Source organism: Leuresthes tenuis, unplaced genomic scaffold (genome assembly GCF_036924035.1).
Source record: "Leuresthes tenuis unplaced genomic scaffold, fLeuTen1.0.hap1 SCAF_12, whole genome shotgun sequence".
Classification (NCBI taxonomy): Eukaryota; Metazoa; Chordata; class Actinopteri; order Atheriniformes; family Atherinopsidae; genus Leuresthes; species Leuresthes tenuis.
Window position 1 is genome coordinate 23,233,807 of NW_027325366.1, and position 24,038 is coordinate 23,257,844.

General features: G+C 39.6%; 2 protein-coding genes across 3 annotated transcripts; one reads left to right on the plus strand and one right to left on the minus strand.

Annotated features, from left to right (window-relative positions):
• The first annotated feature begins 246 nt into the window (after positions 1 to 246).
• Positions 247 to 15,752, plus strand: LOC140319510 (collagen alpha-2(VI) chain-like). Of its 2 annotated transcripts, none has more exons than XM_072397170.1 (28): positions 247 to 638; positions 2,378 to 2,548; positions 3,798 to 4,405; positions 4,494 to 4,514; positions 5,084 to 5,149; positions 5,246 to 5,299; positions 5,404 to 5,448; positions 5,547 to 5,573; positions 5,657 to 5,683; positions 5,791 to 5,835; positions 5,913 to 5,966; positions 6,170 to 6,232; positions 9,174 to 9,236; positions 9,327 to 9,380; positions 9,458 to 9,493; positions 9,582 to 9,644; positions 10,170 to 10,232; positions 10,519 to 10,581; positions 10,674 to 10,736; positions 10,832 to 10,882; positions 10,967 to 11,065; positions 12,076 to 12,138; positions 12,232 to 12,267; positions 12,355 to 12,400; positions 12,490 to 12,642; positions 13,914 to 14,369; positions 14,459 to 14,497; positions 14,581 to 15,752. In XM_072397170.1, the coding sequence occupies exons 2-28, from the start codon at positions 2,383 to 2,385 to the stop codon at positions 15,180 to 15,182; spliced, it is 3,126 nt and encodes a 1,041-aa protein (XP_072253271.1). In that variant the 5' UTR covers positions 247 to 638; positions 2,378 to 2,382; the 3' UTR covers positions 15,183 to 15,752. The 2 variants fall into 2 exon arrangements, with proteins under 2 accessions (XP_072253271.1, XP_072253272.1); XM_072397171.1 differs by having other exon boundaries at positions 2,378 to 2,539.
• Positions 15,753 to 16,295: 543 nt separating this feature from the next.
• On the minus strand, positions 16,296 to 23,293 carry xrcc5 (X-ray repair complementing defective repair in Chinese hamster cells 5). The gene is made up of 21 exons (XM_072397172.1): positions 23,187 to 23,293; positions 22,687 to 22,800; positions 22,394 to 22,577; positions 21,922 to 21,970; positions 21,682 to 21,804; positions 21,222 to 21,419; positions 20,927 to 21,041; positions 20,539 to 20,677; positions 20,316 to 20,428; positions 20,157 to 20,219; positions 19,939 to 20,076; positions 19,741 to 19,831; positions 18,845 to 18,975; positions 18,306 to 18,502; positions 18,079 to 18,169; positions 17,918 to 17,987; positions 17,651 to 17,760; positions 17,420 to 17,516; positions 17,189 to 17,256; positions 17,026 to 17,100; positions 16,296 to 16,854 (listed from the first exon to the last, which is right to left on the minus strand). Exons 1-21 carry the CDS (start codon positions 23,199 to 23,201, stop codon positions 16,840 to 16,842), a joined length of 2,196 nt encoding a protein of 731 aa, XP_072253273.1. The 5' UTR covers positions 23,202 to 23,293; the 3' UTR covers positions 16,296 to 16,839.
• Positions 23,294 to 24,038: the final 745 nt, after the last annotated feature.

A 24,038-nucleotide genomic window follows, 5' to 3' on the forward strand; every position in this document is an offset into this window, starting at 1 on the left:
ATGAGAAATTTCTATATGCTAACAGAAATGATTGCACACTGCCTTCCTGTCTTTGCTGCTTATCAGTGACTCAAATAATTATTTCTCAAACTGTAATTCTGGATGACTATAGCAGTTGAATTCCAGCACAACATCTCCCATGCTGTAATAATATAAACAGGGAGTGACTGCGAGCGGTTCTTTCCATGTAAGGGTATACAGCAGTGGGTGTTTGTAAAGCTGCTCTTTGGAGAGTTTCTATCTGTGACTCAGACATATATTCTGTCAGATCAGATAGATAAATAGGTTACTGCAATATGTTGTATTTAGCCAAACCCGCTTCATGTCTCCAGACGTGCGTCTTTGTTTTTGAGGCTGTGCTGGTACCTCTGTCCAGCTGCAGTTCCACACGAAAGGCTACCATCTAATTATATATTAAGCGAAGCCCCCCCGCGCGTGCGTTCAAGGGTGCCTGTTCGTGCACGCGCTATCCCTTGGCTCACACTCTTTCGTCAGCTGAGAATACCTAAAACCACCAAGAGTTGACCCCGGATGAATCGGCCGTTATGGGAACTTTCCTACTGAGATGACTATCTGTAGTGTGTAGACTGTGGAGATTGCTTGAATTTCCTGACACAGCTCGGAGCTTAATTTCGCTGGTGAGTAGATCTTTATTTTACCTTTGATGAAAAGTTCAGAGCTGTTCAATGTGAGCTGCACTGACAGGCATACAGTTTTATTTTAAAAACCATTAAGCCCGTGCTTTAATCCACATTGTATGTGTGTTTTGAGGAACTGGGTGAGGGCCATACGGTTAGGTAGGCTACACTTCCATATATTTAAGTTTTGTTTTTTTATTTCATTTTTCTTGTTGTTGTTCATCTTGTGTAGGATCCTGCAGTCAAGACTTGAGAGAGGGCACAGACATTAGTAGACGGGTAATCTTGTAGCTTGTAGCTTTTCTTGAAGAGATTGGACTCTTTTATTAATCCGTAAAGATGTAAGCAAGGCCGTAACTACCACAGAGGACACGAGGTATTTTTTTTTTTTTTTTAATTTGCTTAAATTGTGGTGATTTTATATTTGAAGAGCCGAGAGTAGCGCGACTGTTTAATAAAACAGTGGCTCAATTTGGGCATACGTGCTGCGCATCACCAACAACATGCACTGTCTATGGTAACTACCACACACAAGTCTGACGTTGGTATTGTTACAGCTACCGTTAGTGAGTCAGTCAGTCACACCAGTCACTGGAAGAGGAGCACATCAAGCTAAAAATGGAGGTGGAGAGCAGTTTAAGTGGTAGATGACTGTGAGAGAAGAAAAATGCATTTTAATGTGGAGATCTTTTTATTGCAGCCCAGCGTACCACTCGGATAGCAAGGAAACATGAATTAAAGTTTAATTTTGGTTAACGCCGGTCGTCAATCAATTTTCACCGGTTGAGTCAACATTCATTTTGCGATTGAAATGCCAGCGACGTCTTCGATTGAAAATGAAACGTTTATTCAGTGTTGATTTCTCAAAGTTGGATGCTGAACCTGTTCTATATTTCTGGGACAGAGGGATAATATATACAAATTACACAATACTTCAATTATCATGCATTAAACATCTGACTTTTAAAACGTATACAGTTCTGGCATAGTCTCTTCCTTTTATAGTACCTGCTCTCCCTCTATCACTGCTCCTCTTCTTGCTGCTTGGCCCAAAGATGAGCTTGGCTTGCCTCAGCCTTTTCCTCCCTATCCTGTTTTCCCTTTAGTGAAGAATATAAAAAACTGGACTATCTCACTCACCCACACCTTAATGCTAACATCAATAATATTGTTTTCATGCTCATTGTGTGGTATAATGGTTGCAGTCATAACCAGATTATTTTTAAACTTGTCTTGGTGCATGTCCCTGTTAAAAGCCTGACTAACAAGCTGAATATAGTTTTGATTTGTGGACGCTGTGCCTAGTGCAGATGGCCATTTGACAAAACCCTTGACAAGCTGACTTCATAGAGGTTTAGCTCATAACTTGAAATTTTGTTTATATTTACTATGAAGATCTGACTTTATATCATTATGTACTTAACGGGAAACTGAGAAAAGAATCACTGGCTGTCATAAATTTGTGTTTTATTTATGTGCTGTTTGTTGATTTTGGCTTACACTTTAGGAATTGGCAGCCTTGAGTAAAACTATTCCTCACTGTTCCCTTATCAGTTCTTATCCGACCTTTTTTTCACTGAAATAGTTTGAAACAACCATAAACATTCATAAGCTCTGTGGAGGCACCTCCTGCGAGGCTTCACTTCTCTGACAGCTACTTCCTGCATTTAAATGGAAGAACTCAGAGAACCGTAGAAATATTTCTGTCCACACTTATTTGTCCATGTCATGTGTTTCAGGTAAAATGGCAATGATTTCAGGGTTCATCCTTTTGTGTGTGCTCCAAGCTGCTGTGCCTCAACATGCCTCACCTCGTGGACCAAGACCTGTACCTGGGCGAGGTGACAGTCCAGAGCCAACTCTACCTCCACTCCCACCATGGCCCACACCAAAACCTGAAGGTTGTGAGAGTGAGTTATTTTCCCTCAGTGAAATGTAATGATAATGTGAAGTTATTTGGATGTACCTCGTAGAACGCAAGGTCTTTTTTAGAATTTAGATTTACGATGTAAAATCCTTTTTTTTTTTACATGAAAATGAAAAATAAAACAAAGTGGGGCAAAAAGTATGAATAGAGCTGGAGTATGACATACTGTAGCATATGCGTCAAGTGAGGAAAACATACCTTATGTTGAAATAGGTCTTCAGATTTTACAGTGTACTGAACAGAAAGAAATTAAACTAAAATACCACACTAATCATGAACTGACTACATAAGTGTTCCAATGTAAACAACTAAATAAGTCTAAGTGATTTAAAGTATTTTTTATGTTCAGTGTTGTTTAATTAGATTATTATTACCGATGCACTGATGTTCAAGCGGGATTTTGCTGCTGTGTTTGCAGCTCAAACAAACAGACAGACCAACAAATGGCATCTATTTAAACCAAAAATCTGACTTAATAGAGGAATTTTGTATGTTTACATTCACAAATTTTTTTTTTAATCTTATCAAAATCACTTGTGATTTCGATATCCAGATTTTCAATATCCATTTACAGATATCCAATTCTACTTGTTTACATGGACACTTAATAAAGTGATTAAGTATGTGCTATAAAACATTTAATCTAAATGGAAATGTGCAAAGCAGGAGGGTAAAAAAACAATTTGTCAAATAGAAGAAGTAATAAGGAGCCATATTGTCCCCTGCAAGGACTTTTTGTATTTCACAGCAATATAAACAGCACATAGGCCTACTTGACCTACTGTCTATAAACAATAGAAGAGAAAAAGCAGACTTTTACTCCTCAGTTCATGCTTTGCATTTTCCTTGCTGAACACCCAAGAGTCTGTGGATGAAAGTCAGGAAAAATTTCCAAATGAATCACATTAGTTCTTGAAAGTATTTAAGAGGTATATGGCCCCAAATGAGATGGCCACAAGAGTCCCAATTCCACATTTGCGAATCATCATCGTGCACTACAAACTTGGAAGTTGTGAGAAATACATGATCTGTTATACCAACTAGAGAGAAACAATCTTATGAAGTATATACGCTGAAATATGAAATATGCATTATTATCTGACTGAGGTATTTTTATTCTGATTGGACTTTTCATCTGATTAAAAGTGGTTCATGTAAACACAACTAGTATTAAAGATAACAGTTTGCAGTTTAGTTATTTAATCTTTTGTCAATGTTCTCTCTTCAATCAGGGATCATTGACTGTCCCATCAGGCTGTTTTTCACCATTGACACCTCAGAGACCATTGCTCTGCAGGAGCCCCCACCTGGTAGCCTGGTGGACAGCATCAAAGAATTCACTAAGATATTTGCTCAGAAGCTCACTGACGAGAAGTACAGGGGCCAGATCCAGATCACTTGGTCCTTTGGAGGCCTGCACTTCTCCCAGACGCAGTCAGTCTTTAGCCAGTTCACCACCAGAGAGAATTTCATCAGGAATCTCAGTCGGATCAGATACCTTGGCAAAGGCACCTACACCGACTGTGCCCTCAAGAACATGACTTACCAGATGAGCCAACACTATGCAGGGACCAAGGCGGTCCTCTTCTCTGTGGTAATCACTGACGGCCATGTGACAGGGAATCCATGTGCTGGGATCAAATTGATGGCTGACAAAGCTCGAGAACATGGAATCCAGGTTTTCTCAGTGGCGGCATCCAGGAGCATCGATAAATTAGGAATGAGAGAGATTGCCAGCTATCCCACGGAGATGTACCGTGACAACTACATAGTCATGGAGATTGTTAATGGGAAACCAAGACTAAGCACTGAAACCATTGATCGTATCATAGAAGTCATGGTGATCTAAGATCTTTCCTCTCTGTCCATTCAGATTTTAGATTTACTTGTATGGCTATCAGTTACTGACATCTGTTGTTTCTTTGCAGAAATATCAAGCTTATTTACAGGTAAGAAAGACTATGTGTCATTAACAAGACCAGAGACTGTTCAGAAACTTCTCAGACACAGGTCCTGCATTTGTTTTTTCAGGAGAAGTGAAAGATTATCTGCCCCATAGTCTCAAGGAAACTTTGGACCCGTTTTATTCAAGCTTTAACTCCTCTGAATGTTTTCTTAAGAACCACAAGAGAAAGCCTAATTTAAACCCTTTTTGTGGTTCAGCAGCACAGTATCACGCATCCCATAGCTCTTGTAGCAAATTAAAATGAAGATACATTAATTAAATGTTAACTAGATGTGTGTGCACTGTACTCAATTGACCTCCGTTGGTAAAATCTACTTTTACTCCAACCACACAACATCACAACATGTCACTCAGGCCTGTTCAGAACAATTTCCCACAATTAGGACAGATTGTCATTCGTTACATTTGGTGTGTAGAGGATCTTTAGCAAACCTGATGTGTAGAAACAAGGTGTAAATACATTCTATTTTTAGACTCTCAACCAGCCTGTCTTGTTTTCTACATTTTGATAAAGGATCATATTTCATTTTGGTTTTCTCTTTGAAACTGTAGTGTTTTAAACCCACATGCTATGAAAGACATGGGCCTCCTGGAAGACGAGGACTTTCAGGTGAAAAAGTGAGTATAAAAAGACTAGAAATTATAGCAAAGTCTTCAATGTTTTTTTCTGCTTGCTTGTTTTGATAAAATGTCAACACTTCTGCTCTTTTCTAGGGTATAAGAGGAGACAGAGGCAATACAGGGCCAAAGGGTCAAAAGGGGGGCCAGGTTTGTAGCAATAACATCTAGAACCATAAAAATATTTTCACTTAACATTATTTAAAATGTACTTTATCATAGATTATAGCTGCATACCATTTCTTAAATTTCAGGGTGATGGTGGGATTGAGGGTCCAATTGGACGACCTGGCCCAAAGGTTTGCTGAGACATACTGGTTGAAGATTTTTGCTGTCACATACTGCAGTTATATAAAATATAGGTCATATTAATTTGTCCATCTTTGCTTTTGCCCAGGGAGAAATTGGTTTTAAAGGTGAAAAGGTGAGAGCTAAATCTTCTTTTTGTTCATCTGAGAAACTAAATTCGATGTTGTTGGGCTTGATGGGTTTGATTTATCTCAACAGGGTGACGTTGGATTGAGTGGTGCGAGGGTATATTAATGTTTTTCTTATCTAACATTAAACATATTCATATTCAGCTCAATTGTAGTGTATGCATTAAGTTCATTTGAGCTTTTCATTTGCGTTGCAACACTCAGGGCGTGGCAGGTGCTCCTGGCTGGAATGGAATGGATGGACAAAAGGTGAGTGCTGATACGTGTGCTATGACCTCAGTATGTTTGAAACGTCGATGTCACATAAAAGTCTGTGAACTCTTCAGGGCAAACAAGGCCGAATTGGAGCAGCTGGCGGCAAAGGTGATCCAGGCGACAAGGTAAGTCTGGCGATTTTACAGAACTATTTTTCACATCACTCCCAGGCTGCCAGTACACACTGCCATGCAGATTATAGTCACAAGTTGAATGCGGAATATTTTGATCAAGGTGAGAATGTTTCTCATTCCTCAACCACATACCAAATCTTTTTTTAAGCTTATCTGGTTTATTAAACCTTTGACTTATTGTCTGTTGCCAAAAGGGACATGATGGCTACCAAGGAGAGGTTGGTGACTCTGGGCCACCTGGTGACAATGGAGAAAAGGTGGGAATCATATCATTACTATGATCTATTTATTTAGTTTCAAGGGGAGAAAATCCGTCAGTTAAACACTGTGGTACCAGAGTGACATATGTACAGTAACTGAATGAATTCCAGAAGCAGAATATCGGAGCAGTGACCTGAAAAAGTTTGCGTGCTCTCTTCAGCTGACAGGTGGCATTACAAGAACCATTTCCAACTTAACGTAGCTGACAGGGCAGCTGAAAAATGTGCTCTGCCAAAGAAATGAGGGCCGAATACAGTTGGAAAACATGGACAACAAAGTTATCTGAAAATCGAAAGTGGTCAAATTAAACAAATTACTTGATTATCAGTACGCTGCTTTGTTAGGAAGTCAGAAAAATTATTCTAACAAAGATTAGACTACACTGCAGTAAGATCGACTGGTTCAGGACCTTTTTGTCGCCCTGCATCTCATTTCATTTTGCATGCACTGCATGTCTGGTGTTGTCTTCACTGGTGGCTGACTCCCAAGCAAGAAAATCTATAAAACTTTTAGAATTAGGATTGGCGACTTCCAGTGCCAGCCAGAAAAACAGCAAAAGAAAATATGAGTTTTTTTTATTTTTTTATATTGATATAGCTACACAGGTTTCTGTTTGTCGAAATACTAAAAGCAATAAAAAACAAGCAAACAGAAAATATGAACACAATGCCGGGCTGCAAAAATAAGGTAAAAACAAAATTGCAACAGTAGGAAGCATTGATAGAGCATGCCTCCCACACACATTGATCTGCACACACACACACACACACACACAGCAGAGAGTGCGTGGAGCACCTGATAGGCTTCATTCAGGCAGTGTGACTTTTAGCTGTATGATTTGCAGACTTGATGGAAGCAGATGGGAACAATGTTTACTATACATTATTTTAAAGGGATTATACTGAGTGAGTGGCAGATGCAGCCTTCGGTGTTAGTGGCAGAGAGCTCTACTCAACAGTTAATCGTATAGTTTTAAAAAACGGAGCTTGAGTTTTGAATCTTGACAGAAAAGGGTCTTGTGGGAACACGGTAGTGCATGCGAGGGAAAATGAAAACAGAAGGCAGCCAGCTTGATGACACCCCCTACTCTAACCCTTTGACAGACAAAGAATCTAGCAAAAATCTGAGTTGAAGGATAGACTTAGTATTATATAGTCTGAATAGAACTGTGGCACTGCTAAACATGTGAGGTTAACTTGCACACACGTAACACACTAATATATAACCAATAGATAACCTCCCTGTGTTCCATCAAGGAGACATGTTAAACTGTTATCTAAATTCTTTTTTTTCTTTTTTTATTATTATATCACCTAAGTATAACAGACTGATGACAAGGACAAAACAAATGGCAACTAGAAAAAGCAAACTGTGTTATATTTAATTTTAGATTTAACTCTGTAGATGTATGACTTGGCAGCCATTTCTACAGTTCTTTCATCTTTGTTTTAAACATAAATAGTTCTTAAACTGATATAAGAGGTGTTTACACTGGCTGTTATAGACTGAGTGATAGCAAAGATAGTAGTTGTATAGCATTTTGCTTCCAATTTTTCAAAGTTCTTTACAAAAAGGTATAGTATGAGTTATCTAGTGTCTGAGCTCAGTGGTCAGCAAGTTCCATGTACACTGCAAGTTCTAATGGAAAAGGCCTGATCTTTGTCCCAAACTGTGACATAAGAAAGGTTAGCAGGGTACAATCTGTGGATACCAGTGGTCAGGAGGGAAGATACCAGGTCAATATGTAGGATCAGTATTAGATCTAACCGGAAGCCAGAACAGGGAAGCAAGCACAGGGATGACCATGCCTTTTTGTCCCAGTAACAAATAAAGCTGCCATCTTTTGAATCAACTGGAGCCGACAGAGACTGATACATGAGAAAATTAAATTACAGTATTCAAAGCAAGAATAGACAAGACCTTGCTAACTTATCATAAATCAGCAGCTGAGAAAACATTACCAGATTTTTGAAAATTGTCTTATGATGGAAAAATTAGACTAAACAACATGTTTAGCATCAAAACTACAGTTAGAATGGAACATTTCTCAAATATTCCTAGCAGCCTGGAAGCTATATGGAAGACTGCCAAGGTTTGAACCAATAAAACTGGAGACTAAAAATTTGAAGACCAGACAAATCAACCTGAGGAGGTAAAGTTTGAAAGCTAGCATAATAGGCTATGAGCCAAAAATTTTTATTCCAGCCCAGGACTTTGAATGATGCAGGGAGATGTTGTATTTGACAGTATCAAAGGATGCATTTACATCCAAAAGAACTACAACTGAGCAGTCTCCTCTGTCTGCACTCAGCAGAAGGTCATTGGGTATCTTAACAGGAGCAGTTTCTGTATCATTAAGTGCTCTAAAACCAAACCGAAAGCTGTTAAAAACACTTAAATCGTTGCTAAATTATATCAACTGTAAAATAACTTTTTCCTTAACCTTTAATGAAAAGGACAGTTTTGTGATTGGTCTGTACACACTTAAAGATAAGAGGTCCAAATTAGGATTATCTAGCAGCAGATGAACAAGGGCACGTTTAAAACTGCCTTGAAAAGAATCAGAGGCATGTTAAAAATTTGTAATGTGAATGAGTGAACTGTGGAGAATACGTCATTGTGCAGAGGGAGGAGTGAGGTCATGAGGGAGTTGAGTTTTTCTGTTGAAACTGAATCTGTCTTAAGTTGGGATCTGATATGAGATATTTTCCATTTTATTTACAAAATGGGTTAGAGATTTTTGAAAATTATGTGACATGAATATTGCAAAAGCAGTTTAGACGGACTATTATAACAGTTTCAATGAACTGCCAACTAAACTGTCAGGTTTAAGCTGTCCTGCTAAGTCTATGTTTTAAATATAAATGTATCAATTAATGCTTTCAGTTTCTAATTGTTTTGTTTTGTGTTTGTTTTCCGTTTGCTGTGTTACCTTAGGGTGATCCAGGTAGCCCCGGGAAGCCAGGCCCTCCAGGGTCTGAGGGTGACCCAGGACCAAAGGTAAGCTTTAAACTGAAATACAATAGCAAAAAGAACAGATTTTTCTCTTCTTGTAAAGCAGAGTCTCTAACCAGAATCACTGTTTCTTAGGGTGAAAATGGAAGTCCTGGAAATCCAGGGTTACAGGGAGAAAATGGATTTGCGGTAAATTGTTGAATTTGTTTGGAATAAAGTCAATTCTTATCAGAAGCCGACTATTGCATACAACTTCATTCTTTCAGGGAACTGTAGGCAATCCTGGACGAAAAGGCGATCGGGTAATTTAAACACTTAATCTTAAAAGTTATCTTTTTTTGGAACTTGCTATAGTTTGTTTCTAAATGTGTATTTACTGAATTCTAACAGGGGAGGAGAGGGGATCCTGGAAAAAAGGGGACACAAGGACCTAATGGGCCAAAAGGGCTAAAGGTAAGTTGAGATTCAGGCAAGATTTTTCACAGTGTATGTAACCTTCACTGACTTTATGTTATTTCATGTCTTAATTTGGGTTTTCAAGCACTTTTGTTGCATTTACAGCTTAATCAACATGGAAAAGTTGTCTAAAACAAAACCTTCCAGAGTTTCAACTGCAGTGTGACTCATTCGACTGTAGAGTGCAAACAAACAGAAGATATGTTGAGAAGAGCATGAAGGAGAGCAGCTGTCAGTGATCTGAAACCTTTTTTAGAAGCACTGACAGTTCCAGATTCTTTTGACCTTACTAGAGATTTGTGTTTCAGTTTCTCAGCAGGGTTTTACTCTTAAAGCAAACAACCCAGCTCCACCAAAACTTTTATATTTGTGGCTCTTCTTCGCTATCGATCATTTCTGCGGATTCTCAGTAAAGTTCTTCGCACGTTTTCTTTTTGCCTCCCAGTTCCTGTTGTGTTTTGTGTTCATTGGGCAAAGATTGATGGTGTGGTGTGAATTCTGACACAATAATTTCTTCATAAGGGAGAACGAGGGCCACAGGGAGGCAGAGGTCAGCCTGGGGAATATGGATTCAAGGGCGATAAGGTGAGGACATCATGCTGTGGGTGGATTTTGGCAGAAGGATGACTCAACAGCCTCTTCAGAAATCAGTGAGCTCTATAGACTGCTAACACGGGAGTTGCCCTGCCAAAATAACCAAAACTGAGCCTGTTATTGTGAGAACAGATTTTCCAAGGAAACCTTTAAAAATCACTTAAAAATCAGTATTGTACATTGCCAAATTCACATCAGCATGAGTAATCCTGTGTGTGGGGGCTGGAGTCAAAGTAGTGTCCAGTGCAGGTTTTTCTGTTAACTTTGTCTTTTCCAGGGAGACCGGGGACTACCAGGACCAAGGGGTCCGCCAGGAGGACCAGGGGTCCCTGGAGAAAATGTGTGTTGTTTATGATACCATAAATACCAGCTGCACAGTGACAGAACTCCTTTTTTTTGAGTGGATACAACTTTTATCTTATGTGACTGCAGGGAACTATGGGAAATCTGGGAGATCCTGGACCAAGGGGAGACTCTGGGCCACCTGGCCCAAAGGTGAGGAGCAGGAACTTCTGTTGATCAATGTCAACAAATAAGTGCTTGTTTGTGAAATGCTACACCGTCCCCTGATTGATTTTCCTCTTCCAAAGGGTGACAAAGGAAGATTAGGTTTCAGCTATCCAGGATCAAGAGGATCCCCCGTATGGTTTTATGTTTACTTTCTTAGCTTTCCTCCATGACTTAGATATCTCTGCCTGCGTGTAAATTAATAATGTTTTGTCCAGGGAGACAAAGGTGAACCTGGCAGGAGAGGACCCAGAGGGGGCAGAGGTACATGCAGTGCTAAAGGAGATCCCGGAGATAAAGGACCGCCAGGAGAGGCTGTAAGAATGAAAGAATGCCTGAAATGGAGGAGGATTCTTTTAATAACAGATGCTGACCAGATACACAGAAACCAATGTTTATGTACTGTAGATCTGCTGAAACGGGGAAAAATTCTTATCTGAAACTATATATGCCAAGCATGCGGCTGGGCCTCAAGCATTTTAAAGGATGTTTCACATGCATGGAGGGAAGAAGTACTTCCATAAAAGTACCTATACCAGTGTAAAAATACTCATGCAAGTTAATAGCCATGCATTCATTTTTTCTCCAAGTAAAAGTACTGAAACATAAACCTCAATAAATACCCAAAATATCAAGATTAAAAGACCTCATCTGCAAAATTGCATGTTTAATGATCAGGATGCTTTAATGTATTCATTTATTCATCCCTTTGATGCCAAAGCAGAAAATACTACTGTTTAAATATATGTTGGGAATCTCCCCTCAGGGACCAATTAAGTTTTCTCTTTGTCTAATAATATTACAACATCATTTATTTATTGAGTCTATTTTGTATTGTTAAGCTAAATCCGTTTTAGTCTGTGGTAGTGATTTACAATTTGTTGTTGGATTTTAAGAGAGGATTTTAAGAGACAGAAAACTTTGAAATACAGTCTGAGCTGAAAATATCTGCAGCGTGTGGCGAGACATTATGATTTGGTTAAAATTGCTATTTGGAACATCAGAGCATCAGCATCTTGAAAGCTGAAAAGCAAAAACCATAAAGTGATTAGTTTTAGCAAGTGCAGCTCCTAAATGATGACGCCACAGCAGCCCCAGGGATCATGTGACTGATGATGTGTCTCCTCCTTCATCACCACTCAATAATACCTCTGTAACTGCATTTAATATTTTGTTTTCATTTAAACTGTCAGTGTGGTCACAAATACTTTCTAAAATTAGCTCTAAAAGACTAACAACAGCTTCTGCCTTTCTGTAAAAGTCTTCTCAAACATATGCAGAGGTTATTAGTCAGAGGAATGAGTCACTCCTACTGTTTTGTATTTAGGGGGAACCAGGCCAGTCAGGAGAGCCAGGAGAGAGAGGACCCAGAGGAGACCGTGGAGTTGATGTAAGCCACCGCTCAACCTCTCAGATAATGACTTGACCATGCATGCAAATTTCAGATCAGGTCTTTTTGCTCTCTCTTTATGTCTCTGTGTAGGGAGGTCCAGGACCTCAGGGCGATTCTGGACTCACTGTAAGTCAACTGATATCACAGATATTAATTAAACTACCTTGATTCTCCTCAGTGAATTGTTTCTAACCTGCATACGTGTCACCGCAGGAGTGTGATGTCATGATGCACATCAGGGAGACGTGTGGTTGTTGTGGTAAGCAGCAGCAACTCTTCAACATTCAAGCACAGCTTTGCAGACGACATCTGTCAAAGTGATGATCCTCATCTTCTATTTTGTCTCAGACTGTGAGAAGCAGTGTGGAGCTCTGGACATTGTTTTTGTAATCGATAGCTCAGAAAGCGTGGGGCTGACGAACTTTACCCTGGAAAAGAACTTTGTTATCAACACCATCAACAGGCTGGGATCTATGGCCTCCGACCCTGCATCATCAACTGGTACAGTCAAGCAAACACAGAGATACAGAGACTAAACATTTCCAAAGAGCTACTAATTTAACAAACAGTTACAGCATTTGGACAGGACAAGGTATTTCAGTTTACATTGTGACTATTCAGTAATAACTAAATACAGATTGCCAGTGTCATTCACACTTGATCACCACATGATCCACCTGCCTGTTGGGTTGTCCATTATTACCTATCAAGCCTAAACCCAATTCAATAACTTATTCATCTGCATCAAAAACCTACATTATTGTCTAAAACCTATAAAGATGTGCCACAAGAGTCTGCACAACTAAGTGATAATAATGGGTTAATGAGGTATGTTAAGCCTAAAGTCAGTTTCAGTGTTACAGATGTAGTTCTCTTTTAACCTCGCTAGTTCACCATGTTACTTTATGCTGACATGTTCAATAGACATTAAAAGTGCCACCCTAACATAAAATGGGTCTTAATAATATCCAAGACAGCAAAAGCAGACTGAAACACCCTTTAAATGTAATCAGACGGAAAGAATGATGTTGAAGCCTGACACTGACATCAAATTCAAATCAGTTGATTGATGTAGAATAAATGTTAGATAACTGAACTAATATCCAACTGACATTTAAAAAGTCAATCTGTGTACTGCATGGAAATATTGTTGATGAAATGTTAATATTTGATATGTCAAATTAAACCATAATACAGTGCTGATTCAAAGGTGTCTTCTCAGCAATCAACCAGTTAAAAGGTTGAGTCAACTAAATATGTCAATTCTAATCCGATGGTGTCTGTGAAATATGCAAACCTGTTGAGTCATGTATCACACCACCAAAAAAAAGCCCTGCTGTCAAAGTATCACTGTGTGCGATGCATGGCTCTTGGTTAGTTACACTTCAGGAGTTTGAAGTGCGCAGAGCCTTATTGGAAAAGTCTTGGTTAACAAACAACGTTGATAGACCCCTATCCTGGTACCCATTATGTTCTTGGTATATTTCAGTTCCTGTAGAGCTATTTGCATTGAACAATTTTAGTTCACCATTAAGACAGTCCTTGGTGACTCTAGTTTACTTTATAAACTAATCCCACAACCATCCTGCTGCTATACTGTAGCATTGCGTGTTGTTGAAAAGTAGCACCCAACAAATGCCCTGCTAATATCAGAACAATTGCAGTAAAAGAAAAAGGAATAAGACAATTTTCTGGGATTTGATGACAAAAAGCTATTTTCTTATTCTTTAAAGCAGGCCTCACATTTCATCTGTCGTTTCTTTATCTTCTAGGCACAAGGGTTGGAGTTGTACAGTTCAGTCACAACGGGACCTTTGAGGCTATTCGTCTTGATGACGCTAAAATAAACTCCATGTCTGCCTTTAAAACAGCTGTGAAGAATCTACAGTGGATTGCTGGGGGCACCTTTACACCATCTGCTCTCAAGTTTGCCTACGATAACCTCATTAGGCACAGTAAGAGAGCCCGTGCAAATGTGTCTGTCGTAGTGGTCACAGACGGCCGCTTTGACCCTCGTGATGATGACAGTCAGCTCAGGTACCTTTGTGATGACCCCAGAGTGGTGGTGAACGCCATCGGTGTTGGTGATATGTTTGATAAGAGACATGACAGCGAGACACTTTTGTCAATAGCATGCAACAAAAAGGACCAAACCACTGAGATGAAACAGTTCACCGACTTGGTGGCCGAGGACTTTATAGTGAAGATGGAAACTGTGCTCTGTCCTAGTAAGTCTGCCCCAGTACACCCAGTTTAATGACATTACTTGCCCCATTTTTCTAAGCTGCAGTGTATGTCTATTTGTCCTCCCTTTCAGATCCAGTGATTAAGTGCCCAGATCTCCCATGTAAAAGTGGTGGGTTTTATCAATAACTTGTATATTGGTTTGTGCTGGAATGAAATGCAGTTCAGTATGTGATTTGTCCTTTTTTATTACAGAGCCAGCTGTAGCTCCATGTGTTGGGCGGCCAGTGGATTTGGTTTTCCTATTAGATGGCTCCGAGCGCCTCGGGATGGACAACTTTCAACAAGTCCGTGAACTTGTCCAGAATGTGGCAGACAAACTGATAATGGCCAGGACCAAGAATGATCGAATGCGAGCTCGTCTGGCACTGATAGAGTTTGGCAAGGAGAATGAGAATCACGTCGCCTTTCCTCTCACACATGACCCTGCTATCATTACTACTGGAATATCGAGCTTACCTTACCTGGATTCCTCTTCTCACGTGGGGTCTGCTATCATTGACACCATTGGCAGCATCTTGGGCAAAGGCAGTACTCGCAAGACGAGACGAGGTGCTGAGATTTCATTCGTTTTCATCACAGATGGCATCACTAACAGCAGTAGCCTGGATGAGGCGGTTAGTGCAATGCACAGGGAACAGATTATCTCCACAGTGATAGCCACAGGAAGTGATGTTGACCAAGAAATCATAACGAAACTTGCCATGAATGATCAGGACGCCATCTTCAAAGTGCAAAAATTCTCTGATCTGTTACGATCCAGCATGTTTGACCGTTTTGTCCGGTGGGTCTGTTAATGAGATATGCTCAAATGAGCATCATACTGGTGCTATTGCTGCTGAGTTAGCATTTTGAATGTTGATTCCTGCTTATTTCAGCCAATTGTCAACTTGTGTTCCCATTAATGATCATTGTGGCTCTATGGTCATGCCAGCTTGGTGCTCTCCACCTCTGTAGTAGATTTTGGGAGATGAGAAGTTCCATATTTGTTTAAACAATTGTCAGAACGAAGATAAAAGCATAAACTTACTAGGTTGTTTTTGGAAAAAAGTTTTAGTTCAAGTCTGATTAAAATTAAAGACAGAAATGAGATGTCGATAACAGCTGAATTGCAAACTGCTGTAGCTCAGTATGGGAGATCATCTTGGCCAGTTTTTAATTGGTGCCTTGAGGTGCTTTAGTCTTTGCATCTACAATCATATTAAAAAGGCTTGCAAAAGGCTCTGCTGACATAAAAACTATGAAGATGGGAATTCTGTTTTAGCTGGAAAGGTAGACAGGACCTACAGCCGAGTAATGGGTGAAACAACTGAGCTGAAATCAGTTACTTAAGCACTCAGTACTATCTACTTCAACAGTCAGAAAAACAGTCAACAAAAACAGTCAGAAGTATACTTACAAGTCACGATCCCAAGAGTCCACATTGGCCAAACAAAGTGAGATGGGTCCAATCTCAGGAATATATGTTATCAAAATACAATCACAGCCCAGCTCAGACACAACTCCTCAGGAACCTGAGCGGTAACCGAGTTAAAGTGTGCGGTTGTACCGGTGGGAAACATTGGGAAGAAACTATAACCATTCATTTATTTTCTTTCTTAGCAAAGGGAATATGTGTGGTGATACTAGTAAAAAAAAAAAAAAAAAAAAGACATAAAAAGAAATATAGAAAGTATTTCTCACACGGTAATATAGACAAGGAACACAAGAAAAGCCAGCATTTCTGTTGTGGTGTTGTAGTTGTGAGGGAAATAACACAGACCATTGACTTCAGATTGTTGACATGCACATAAAAAAGAAAATCTCAAGCAGTTTCCTAAAATCTACAACAAATGTGCAAAGTCGACATTTCCCATAGAGCAACGGCAGGCACATTAATGGGAAAAACCCCATGTTGAAATGAACAGGAATTATCTTTCAAACTTGAGACTGGTTTATTATGACTGCTATGCACTGTTCAATTTGCAAATGATGTCACGCCATTGTGCTTAAAAAAAACCCCCATTATTTTTTACACAAAAATATTATACAAAACATATATTTGTAATCGTTGAGTTTTACTCATTAAAGATAATAAACATTCAGTTTGGTGGACTCAATAGGGTTTCTAGTGCATGAAAATCCTTAATTTTAAGTACTCGCTGTATCCAACATTATGGCAAACTAGAATAGAATTACAGGAGATTTGTAAAAGACATAAACTGGACGCAAAGAATTTGATCTCATACACCTGGAATAGTTTTTCATAAATTCTAAGGAAAGCATTTGTACAAAGAATGTTGACTTAAACACCATTCTATGTTGTATGCTCACAGCTACTCGGTGTCACCAGTTACAAAGTATCATGGGCTTTCAAGTGGGACAATAACAATGGACGGCTGAACTGGTTTGGTCTGGCTGGGTTCTAAGATTGCATTCCTTAGATTTCTGCAGACACTCCTCTAGTCTCTCCTCTCACATCATGTCCAGCTGCACAGGAAGAGAGAAAAAACAGAAAGACGTGAGCCTCATTTATAACCGAGGTCTTGGTAGCTACCACACACTGCAGCATGTCCTGCAAAGACACTTAAATATACATTCAAGTCACACTCGTGATATATTTAAAGCCAACAGATGCTGTCCCTGGAACTATACACTTACCAAGTCATCAACATCCCCAGTGTCTTCAACTGGTGGAGCAGCTTTCTCCTCTTTCTTTTCATCAGCCACTAGAAACTGTATAATTAGGCTTCAGTCAGTGAAAAGGACATTTCCCAATAATTTTTTTTAATCGATATGTGCAAGTCGAATACATTTAGGTCACCTGACTAGCTTCATTTTTCGAAATCGTGCTTGCTTCAACCTCCTCGTTGCTGATCAAAGTTACAGCATCTGTCCATCAAAAAAAGAAGTCGGCAAACAGAACTTTTGAGTAGATTTCAGCTGTGACTCAAGGATAATTTTACACATGAATTATGGAAAGGTTTCATTTTGTCCCAGGCGAAGAATAACTTAAGTAAAATCTTGCAGCTCCAAGTAAAAAGTCTTACTGTACCTTGAACAAGCAGGTCCCAGAAGACTTCGAGGCCTCTGTTGAGAATACTCGTTTTCAGGGACTGGAGGTAGCTATTGTACAGACCAGCATTCCCCAGCTGAATTGAGGAAAATATAAAACATTCATATTCAGTTCTAGTCTTGTAAAAGCTCATACTTACAACACTTGGCCCCAGTTCAAGTCATGAGAAAAGAAACAGACGCTTTAATCTGACACCCAGTCTTTGCTTACCTTGATAGACTGCTCTCTAAAAGCCTGGATACAGGTGATGCTTTTCATGTAGTAGTGTGTGTTCTTGTTGCTAAGCAACTGTTCTATCCTGTGAATCAGCTGCTGACAGACTGGAAGGACACAGGGGTCACCACAACCAAACAAACAGTGAAACATAATTACAAAGGCTGAGCATGAGTCATGGTGGTTTACAACACAAGCACATCAAAAGTTTATGTGCCCAACCCAAAAGACAAGATGAAAGATGAAAAAGACAGTGGATCTCACCCTCGTCAAACGAACGACTCTTCTGCTTGATCAGAGTGCGGAAGTCTCTGGCTGGATCCACACTTCCCACCTGGTAAGAAAGAGAATTGGAAATCTGTGTAAAGCAGATTAAACCAGTTGGTGGAGTCCTTTCATTTGCTGTTTTCTCCTCTGATCCTTACAGAGGTAACAGAGCCTTCAGAGATGTCAGCCAGGTTGTACTCTTCCTCTGCTTCGTCTTCTTTCGCCTTCTTGGCACCGGTCTCCTCGGTGCTATGAATGACAAAGTCGATTGGCTTTGAAATCAGAATATTTATCCACTTTCACTGCAAAAGCTTAAAAGAAACACTCCAGCTTTACATTTTGACAGCAAAAACACCTTAGCTGTGAAAACTGACTCCAAACTTACTCTTTGCCAAAAATCTCAGCGCTAGTCTTGAGTTTCTTCTTCTTCTCCACTTCGGTGAGAGGAAACTTCCTCTTTATCTCCTCCAGTGGAGCTTGGCAGCGTTCATTAATGACCTCAGGGCGATCAACAGCAGCCTTCATCCATGGCTCCATGGGGGGAAGAGGGGTACGAGGGTTGACTGCCCGGTGATGAAGACACTAAAGAAGGAATGTAGGGAGATAGATTAAGTGATAAAGAGGCAATGCTGGTTGAATATTAAGAGCATCTAGGTGGTTAATGTTTCTTTTCTATGATGGAAAGGAAATTTCAGATATTCAACAAGAAATATTATAATTTTTTTTTAATTAATACTTTTAATTGTCCCAAAGAGAGTCAGTTTGCAAACTGAACCTGAAGTAAAAGTGGTTCCCACAGCAACACCGTACCTAACCCATAAGGAAGTCAATATTTTGGAAAGCACAGTTAAAGTCTGTCCTGCAACATAAATGTTGCAAAGAGCTCGCAAACCTTCACTGCACTTACAAACTGTTCTCCATTACCTGGAAGTGCCTCTGGAAGGCAGGGTTAGGAATGTGGTGGGGCTTGAACAGGTCCTTCTTTTCTCCATTCACATCTTCTTCTACCAGCATCATAGAGTCAATGAGAGAGTCTACGGCTGACAGCTGCGCATCTGGAGGCAGAACCAAAAGTTCATCAAGTTCCTTACTCCATATCTAAGTGCTCTGACTTATGTCTCTCTTTACAAAATAAGACCTGAAGCACCTCACAAAAACATCTCATACAAAAATGTAATTAAAAAAAAAACTAAAATCTAAAGAAAAGTTTGAAACATTTTTTTTAAACATTTGTGTGGTTAAACTCTGTTTTATTGTAAAATGCTGAGTTTATATATGAATAAATACATAAATCATTGGGTGTCTTAATGTCGTGTCACATCAAGCTCGAAAGGGAAATACATAGAAATGTTGACGAGTCTTTTTGGGATAAAATCGATATACAGTGTCAGTCATTTAGTCTACACCGTGAAATTGTTGAGCTGTTTCACCAAAAGTAAGCAGGGCTGAGGTTTGGGTCAAATATACACTGTTGACCTTGTGATAAACAAAGTATAGTGTTTATTTGAGCGCACAAAAGAAACATGCTCACTGCTGAGCTAGTTTTTCCATTCAGTTTTTAGTTTCTGACAAACTTCCTGATGAAGAACCATCTTAAACATGTCATGGAAGGCATTCTTAGCTATAGCAGCTGCAGTTCAGTACTGCAGATGTACACGTGGTGATGTGTGTGGGCCATCTACATAAAAGGAAATATGCTGGAACTCTAAAATAACTTACTTTCACGCAGATAGTGAGAATTGCAGTCAAACGTGTATGCCCAAGTTTCTTGTGGTGTGCCATATATGATTGAGGCTTTCTTCAGAGCTAAGAAATAGTACCTGATGGAGTGATATTTTTGTTGTTGTCCAGTGAAGGAAACATAAAATGTCTGAGGTCTTCCATGAAGGGCAGTTGGACGTATAACAGACACTACAGAGGGTGAGAGGAGGGCTGTTAGCTGCTATTTGACAATTATTCAGTGAAAATACTGTGGATAACCACAGGGAAATTCAGCATTATTGGGTCGGTGATCTGACCTCATAGTCTCGCTTGATACACGGGAAAGCTGCGCCCACTTGAGGATTGCTGCGCCGGTCATAGGCATAACGTACGATGGCCACCATTTTGAGCTCATCCAATGCGTGTATAAGAGCCGACAGAGCCACTCCTGCGTGCTGCTCAGGCAGAAAGGTAGAAACGGAGGTCAGAAACTGAACCGCGTCACCAGCAATGTACAAGCTCTCTTCAACCCCACCTCATCATCTTTGGCAGCAAAAATCTTGACAACCTGTGTTCCCATGAACTGATGGCGGAGTACCTACGGACCCAAAAAAGGAAATAAAAGATTGGTCTTAAAGCTGTATCGTTTTTATATGCCATGTTCAGTCACTGCTGTGATGAATTTGTATAATACCAAGCTCTGTTTGGTGAAGCCCAGCACAGCAAAGCACTTCCCATCATGCTTGTATTTCATCTGTTCTTGATCAACTTTGGAGAAGGGGACGATGTCGCTTCCATACCGAAAACCTGCAAACAGAAAAGAAGCCAACTTAAAATGTGACTGGATGCCAAGAGTCAGATATAAGTATGTGCTGAGAAGTAACAGAAAGCACTTTGATCTCAGAGAGCACCCTCACCTTGAATGGTGTCATCCTTCTGCACCTCGGTCTCGTTGTCGTCATCCAAACAATAGACAGTCTCTCTCTTCACGTCATCTCTCCGGTTGGTTTGAGCGTCAATTGTAATCCACATTTTCTTCAATTTCTCCTCAGTCACCTGGTCCACATAATATTTCTGGGTGAGCTTTATGTGACTGTTACTGACGAGCCATTATCGGTATGTTGGCATGAAATCAAAGAGAAGTTCTTGTTTTAATTTGTCAGGTTGATGTGAACAAGGAGTAGCAGATTTTAAACATAATTATAAACTGCATTATTCACAAATGCTCAAGTTCTAAAAGTCAATCATTACTGGCTGTGTAATAAGCATCTAATTTATATAATAAACTTTCTCAAAATAACTTACTGCTTTGTAGCCAACAATACGGATGGACAGAGCGCTGCCAATGGTCAGCTGACAGGGCCAGCTCATGGGTCTCCTTTCAATGCGTTTGAACATATGCAGCTGCTCGATTGCATTCCTACAACAAGAATAAAGCAAATGGAAATGAGGTTATGAGACACCATCACATGCAAGCACCAACTACTTCTACATGAAGAAGAAGTATGTGATTTAGAGGTCAAGAATTTAGCAGGGAAGAGATAAATGAGAGATAAGAAAACTGTGTTACAGAAAAACAAAAAATAAGATGCTCTTTAACCTGAAAGTGTAAATTTCATCCAGGCCCTCCTCCTCATCCAAGCTTAGCATGATGTGCTTCACCATATCCAGGCCGCTCTTCTGTTCCCCAGAAAGACCTTTTCCACAACTGGGGTGCCCAGGGCCCCCTCTGTCCCCAGGGCCCCCTCTGTCCCCATCTCTTTGGCCCTCCTCATCGTCCTCCACAGGGAAAGGCAAACTGGAAATCAAACAGTTGTAGTTAGAGCCAGAAAATAAAAAGCACTCTAATGATACCCGTATGCCTTAAAACTTGGCTGAAGGAGCTTTATCATAAATTTGATCAGTAAGAATGCATCAGTCTCTTTAAATACTTTAAGTGTTCATTAAGTGTTAAGTAAAACAAGAAAAGTGTTTGTGTGGGGCGGGGGGTCCAGTATGACCAAAACATTTATTAATGGAGTCATTTGAAAATGCTAATTCTGAATATGTTTGAACCTTACAAGAACTGCAGGGTGATGCCAGCTTGTTTCAAGTTTTCAATTATAACATCCAGGTTGTCTGGGTTGGCCTGAGTGTTGAGGTCGGACAGGAGGACAATGTTGAGACGATCACACTTCTTCCCCCTTAAAGAGGCAACATCAAAAAATATCTTTGAGCACCGATGAGCATGAACTCGTGTGAGTTTGAGATTTTTTCAGTGGACAGGTGGGATTATCAGTTAGTTACAAGCTGTTTCTTACTGCGTATCTGTCTGAAGAATGTCCATGCAGACAACAAGGGCATCCAGCCCTGTCAAACATGAGTTAAGGAGCTCAAAACATGAGAACATTCAAAAGAAAAGCCAACTCAACAAAATCCTTAGGTCACATAATAACTATTTTGGCCTAATTTCTGTTGGTTTGGTGCATATTGAGCTTCACTTTTAAAACTGAATTTCCCTGAATATGTAAATCACTTTGTAACATTGTTTTTTCAGAATCCCTTTACACACACAAAAAAACAAAAAACTTGTTCTTAGGGAGTTTTATTTATGCATCCAAATAGTGATCATTACTTTGACAAAAGTTAAGCAATTAGACTATAAACAACAAGTACTAAAAGCAGCAGCTCTTGCTGAAAATGAAAAGGTAATTCTGTTATTGTACATTTTGTTTTTTAAAATGTACAACACTAGCTGTGTGTCAACATATTATAAAGAATTGGACAGGATACAGTCAGCCTGCTGACTCTCTGGGTGGATCTGATGTTCAATCTCCTCCAGAAGCTCAAAGTCTGGTATCATGAGCTTACGGTGCACTGTGATGTTCTGGTACTGACCATCCTGATCCAGAGGGTTTTTGGTGGCATCTGTGCCAAACAGAACTAAAGCAAGTTCATCCTTAGTCTCTGCAAAAACCTGACAGAGGAAAAAAAAAAAAGGTCCAATGTAGGCTGAAGATAATTGGAACTTTTCTTTTTATAGTGATTTGGGGTTTGTGCCTGGTGTTATTAAAGTGTTCCTGTACCTGTCGCTGGACAAACTTCTGGATAACTTTTTTGGCCAGCTCAAAGGGAGTTTCTTCACCTGGGCCTGAGTTGGACATGGTAAAACCCACATCCATGCACAGCACCAGAGAAGACTGCAGAGAGCAAACATCTCAGGTTCATGGAACAATTTTGTGGAACACTTACGAGGTGACACACACACACACACGACCACTAAACATTTCAATTCTTAATTTATTATGCCAAGAATAAATGTTCTCATGCTGATAACATCGTAACCACTCTATGCTTAAAAACAGCATAAAATCATAATTGTGAACATCAACTGGGGGCGTGATAGCCTCACTCCTCAGACTCAACATGTCTCAACATGCCACAGCTGTTTAACGTTTAAAGCTCAATAAACAACTATTCCTTTCTGCTGTTCAGAAACCGTACATTAAAAAGGGCATATATTATCTTACAAATAAGCATAAGTGTGTAATAAGTCATTCAAGAATTACAAGATAAATTGACTTACTTTCGAACTCGCCATCTTCTTTTATTACCCTCTTCCAAAGACTGCGTGTTACTTTGTTATGTGTCCGATGAGAAACTGCGTTAACTACGGGAAACGAAAGGAAGTTCCTGTTTACAGTTAACATTTTTCCGCAGTTACCTTTACAAGCTTTATCTATCCCTAATGATCGTTGCTCTAACTAAATTTCCATTAACTTGCTAAAAGAATCTGCTGCACCTATGTAAACCCGCCTTGATACTGTTCATGAAGCAAAGCCTGATGAGTGGGTCCATTAAAATGTAGAAATCGGATATAGGTCAAACGCCCTCCAGCGCTTCATAGGCTCTCTGTGAGAATATGGAATCAGTGCTGTTCTGCAGTCGGGGAGCTTACCGACTTGAGCCAAAACTTCAGAAATAAATTCTATTAATACTGATAAATGAATACATGGGAGTGAATCTAAAAATTATTATGATTACATTGAAAAATATACCTTAATCATAAAGTAAAATTAAATAAATATACGACAATGAACACAATTGACCTCTAAACGTAAATGCCATTATGGTTAAACTTAATTTGAATATGAAGAATATGTTCTGTAGCTTATCAGATTAACCTTTGGTTGCCAACTAATTGTGTTATAGCCAACTGTCTCTTAAAAACTATTTTCTATCTAGTGGAATTTTATAGGTAAAGGAGTTTTATTCTTATGTAGTTGCACTGAAAATGGAAGAGCGGTATTTTGAGCTTGCAGTGCAAAACAAATGTGGTCTATGTGGTCTTTAATTGCAAACATCAGCAACCAAAACCATCCCAAAGTAAAACTGAATTGGTGCAGTTTATCATGGACCAAAAGAAAAAGTTAATAGA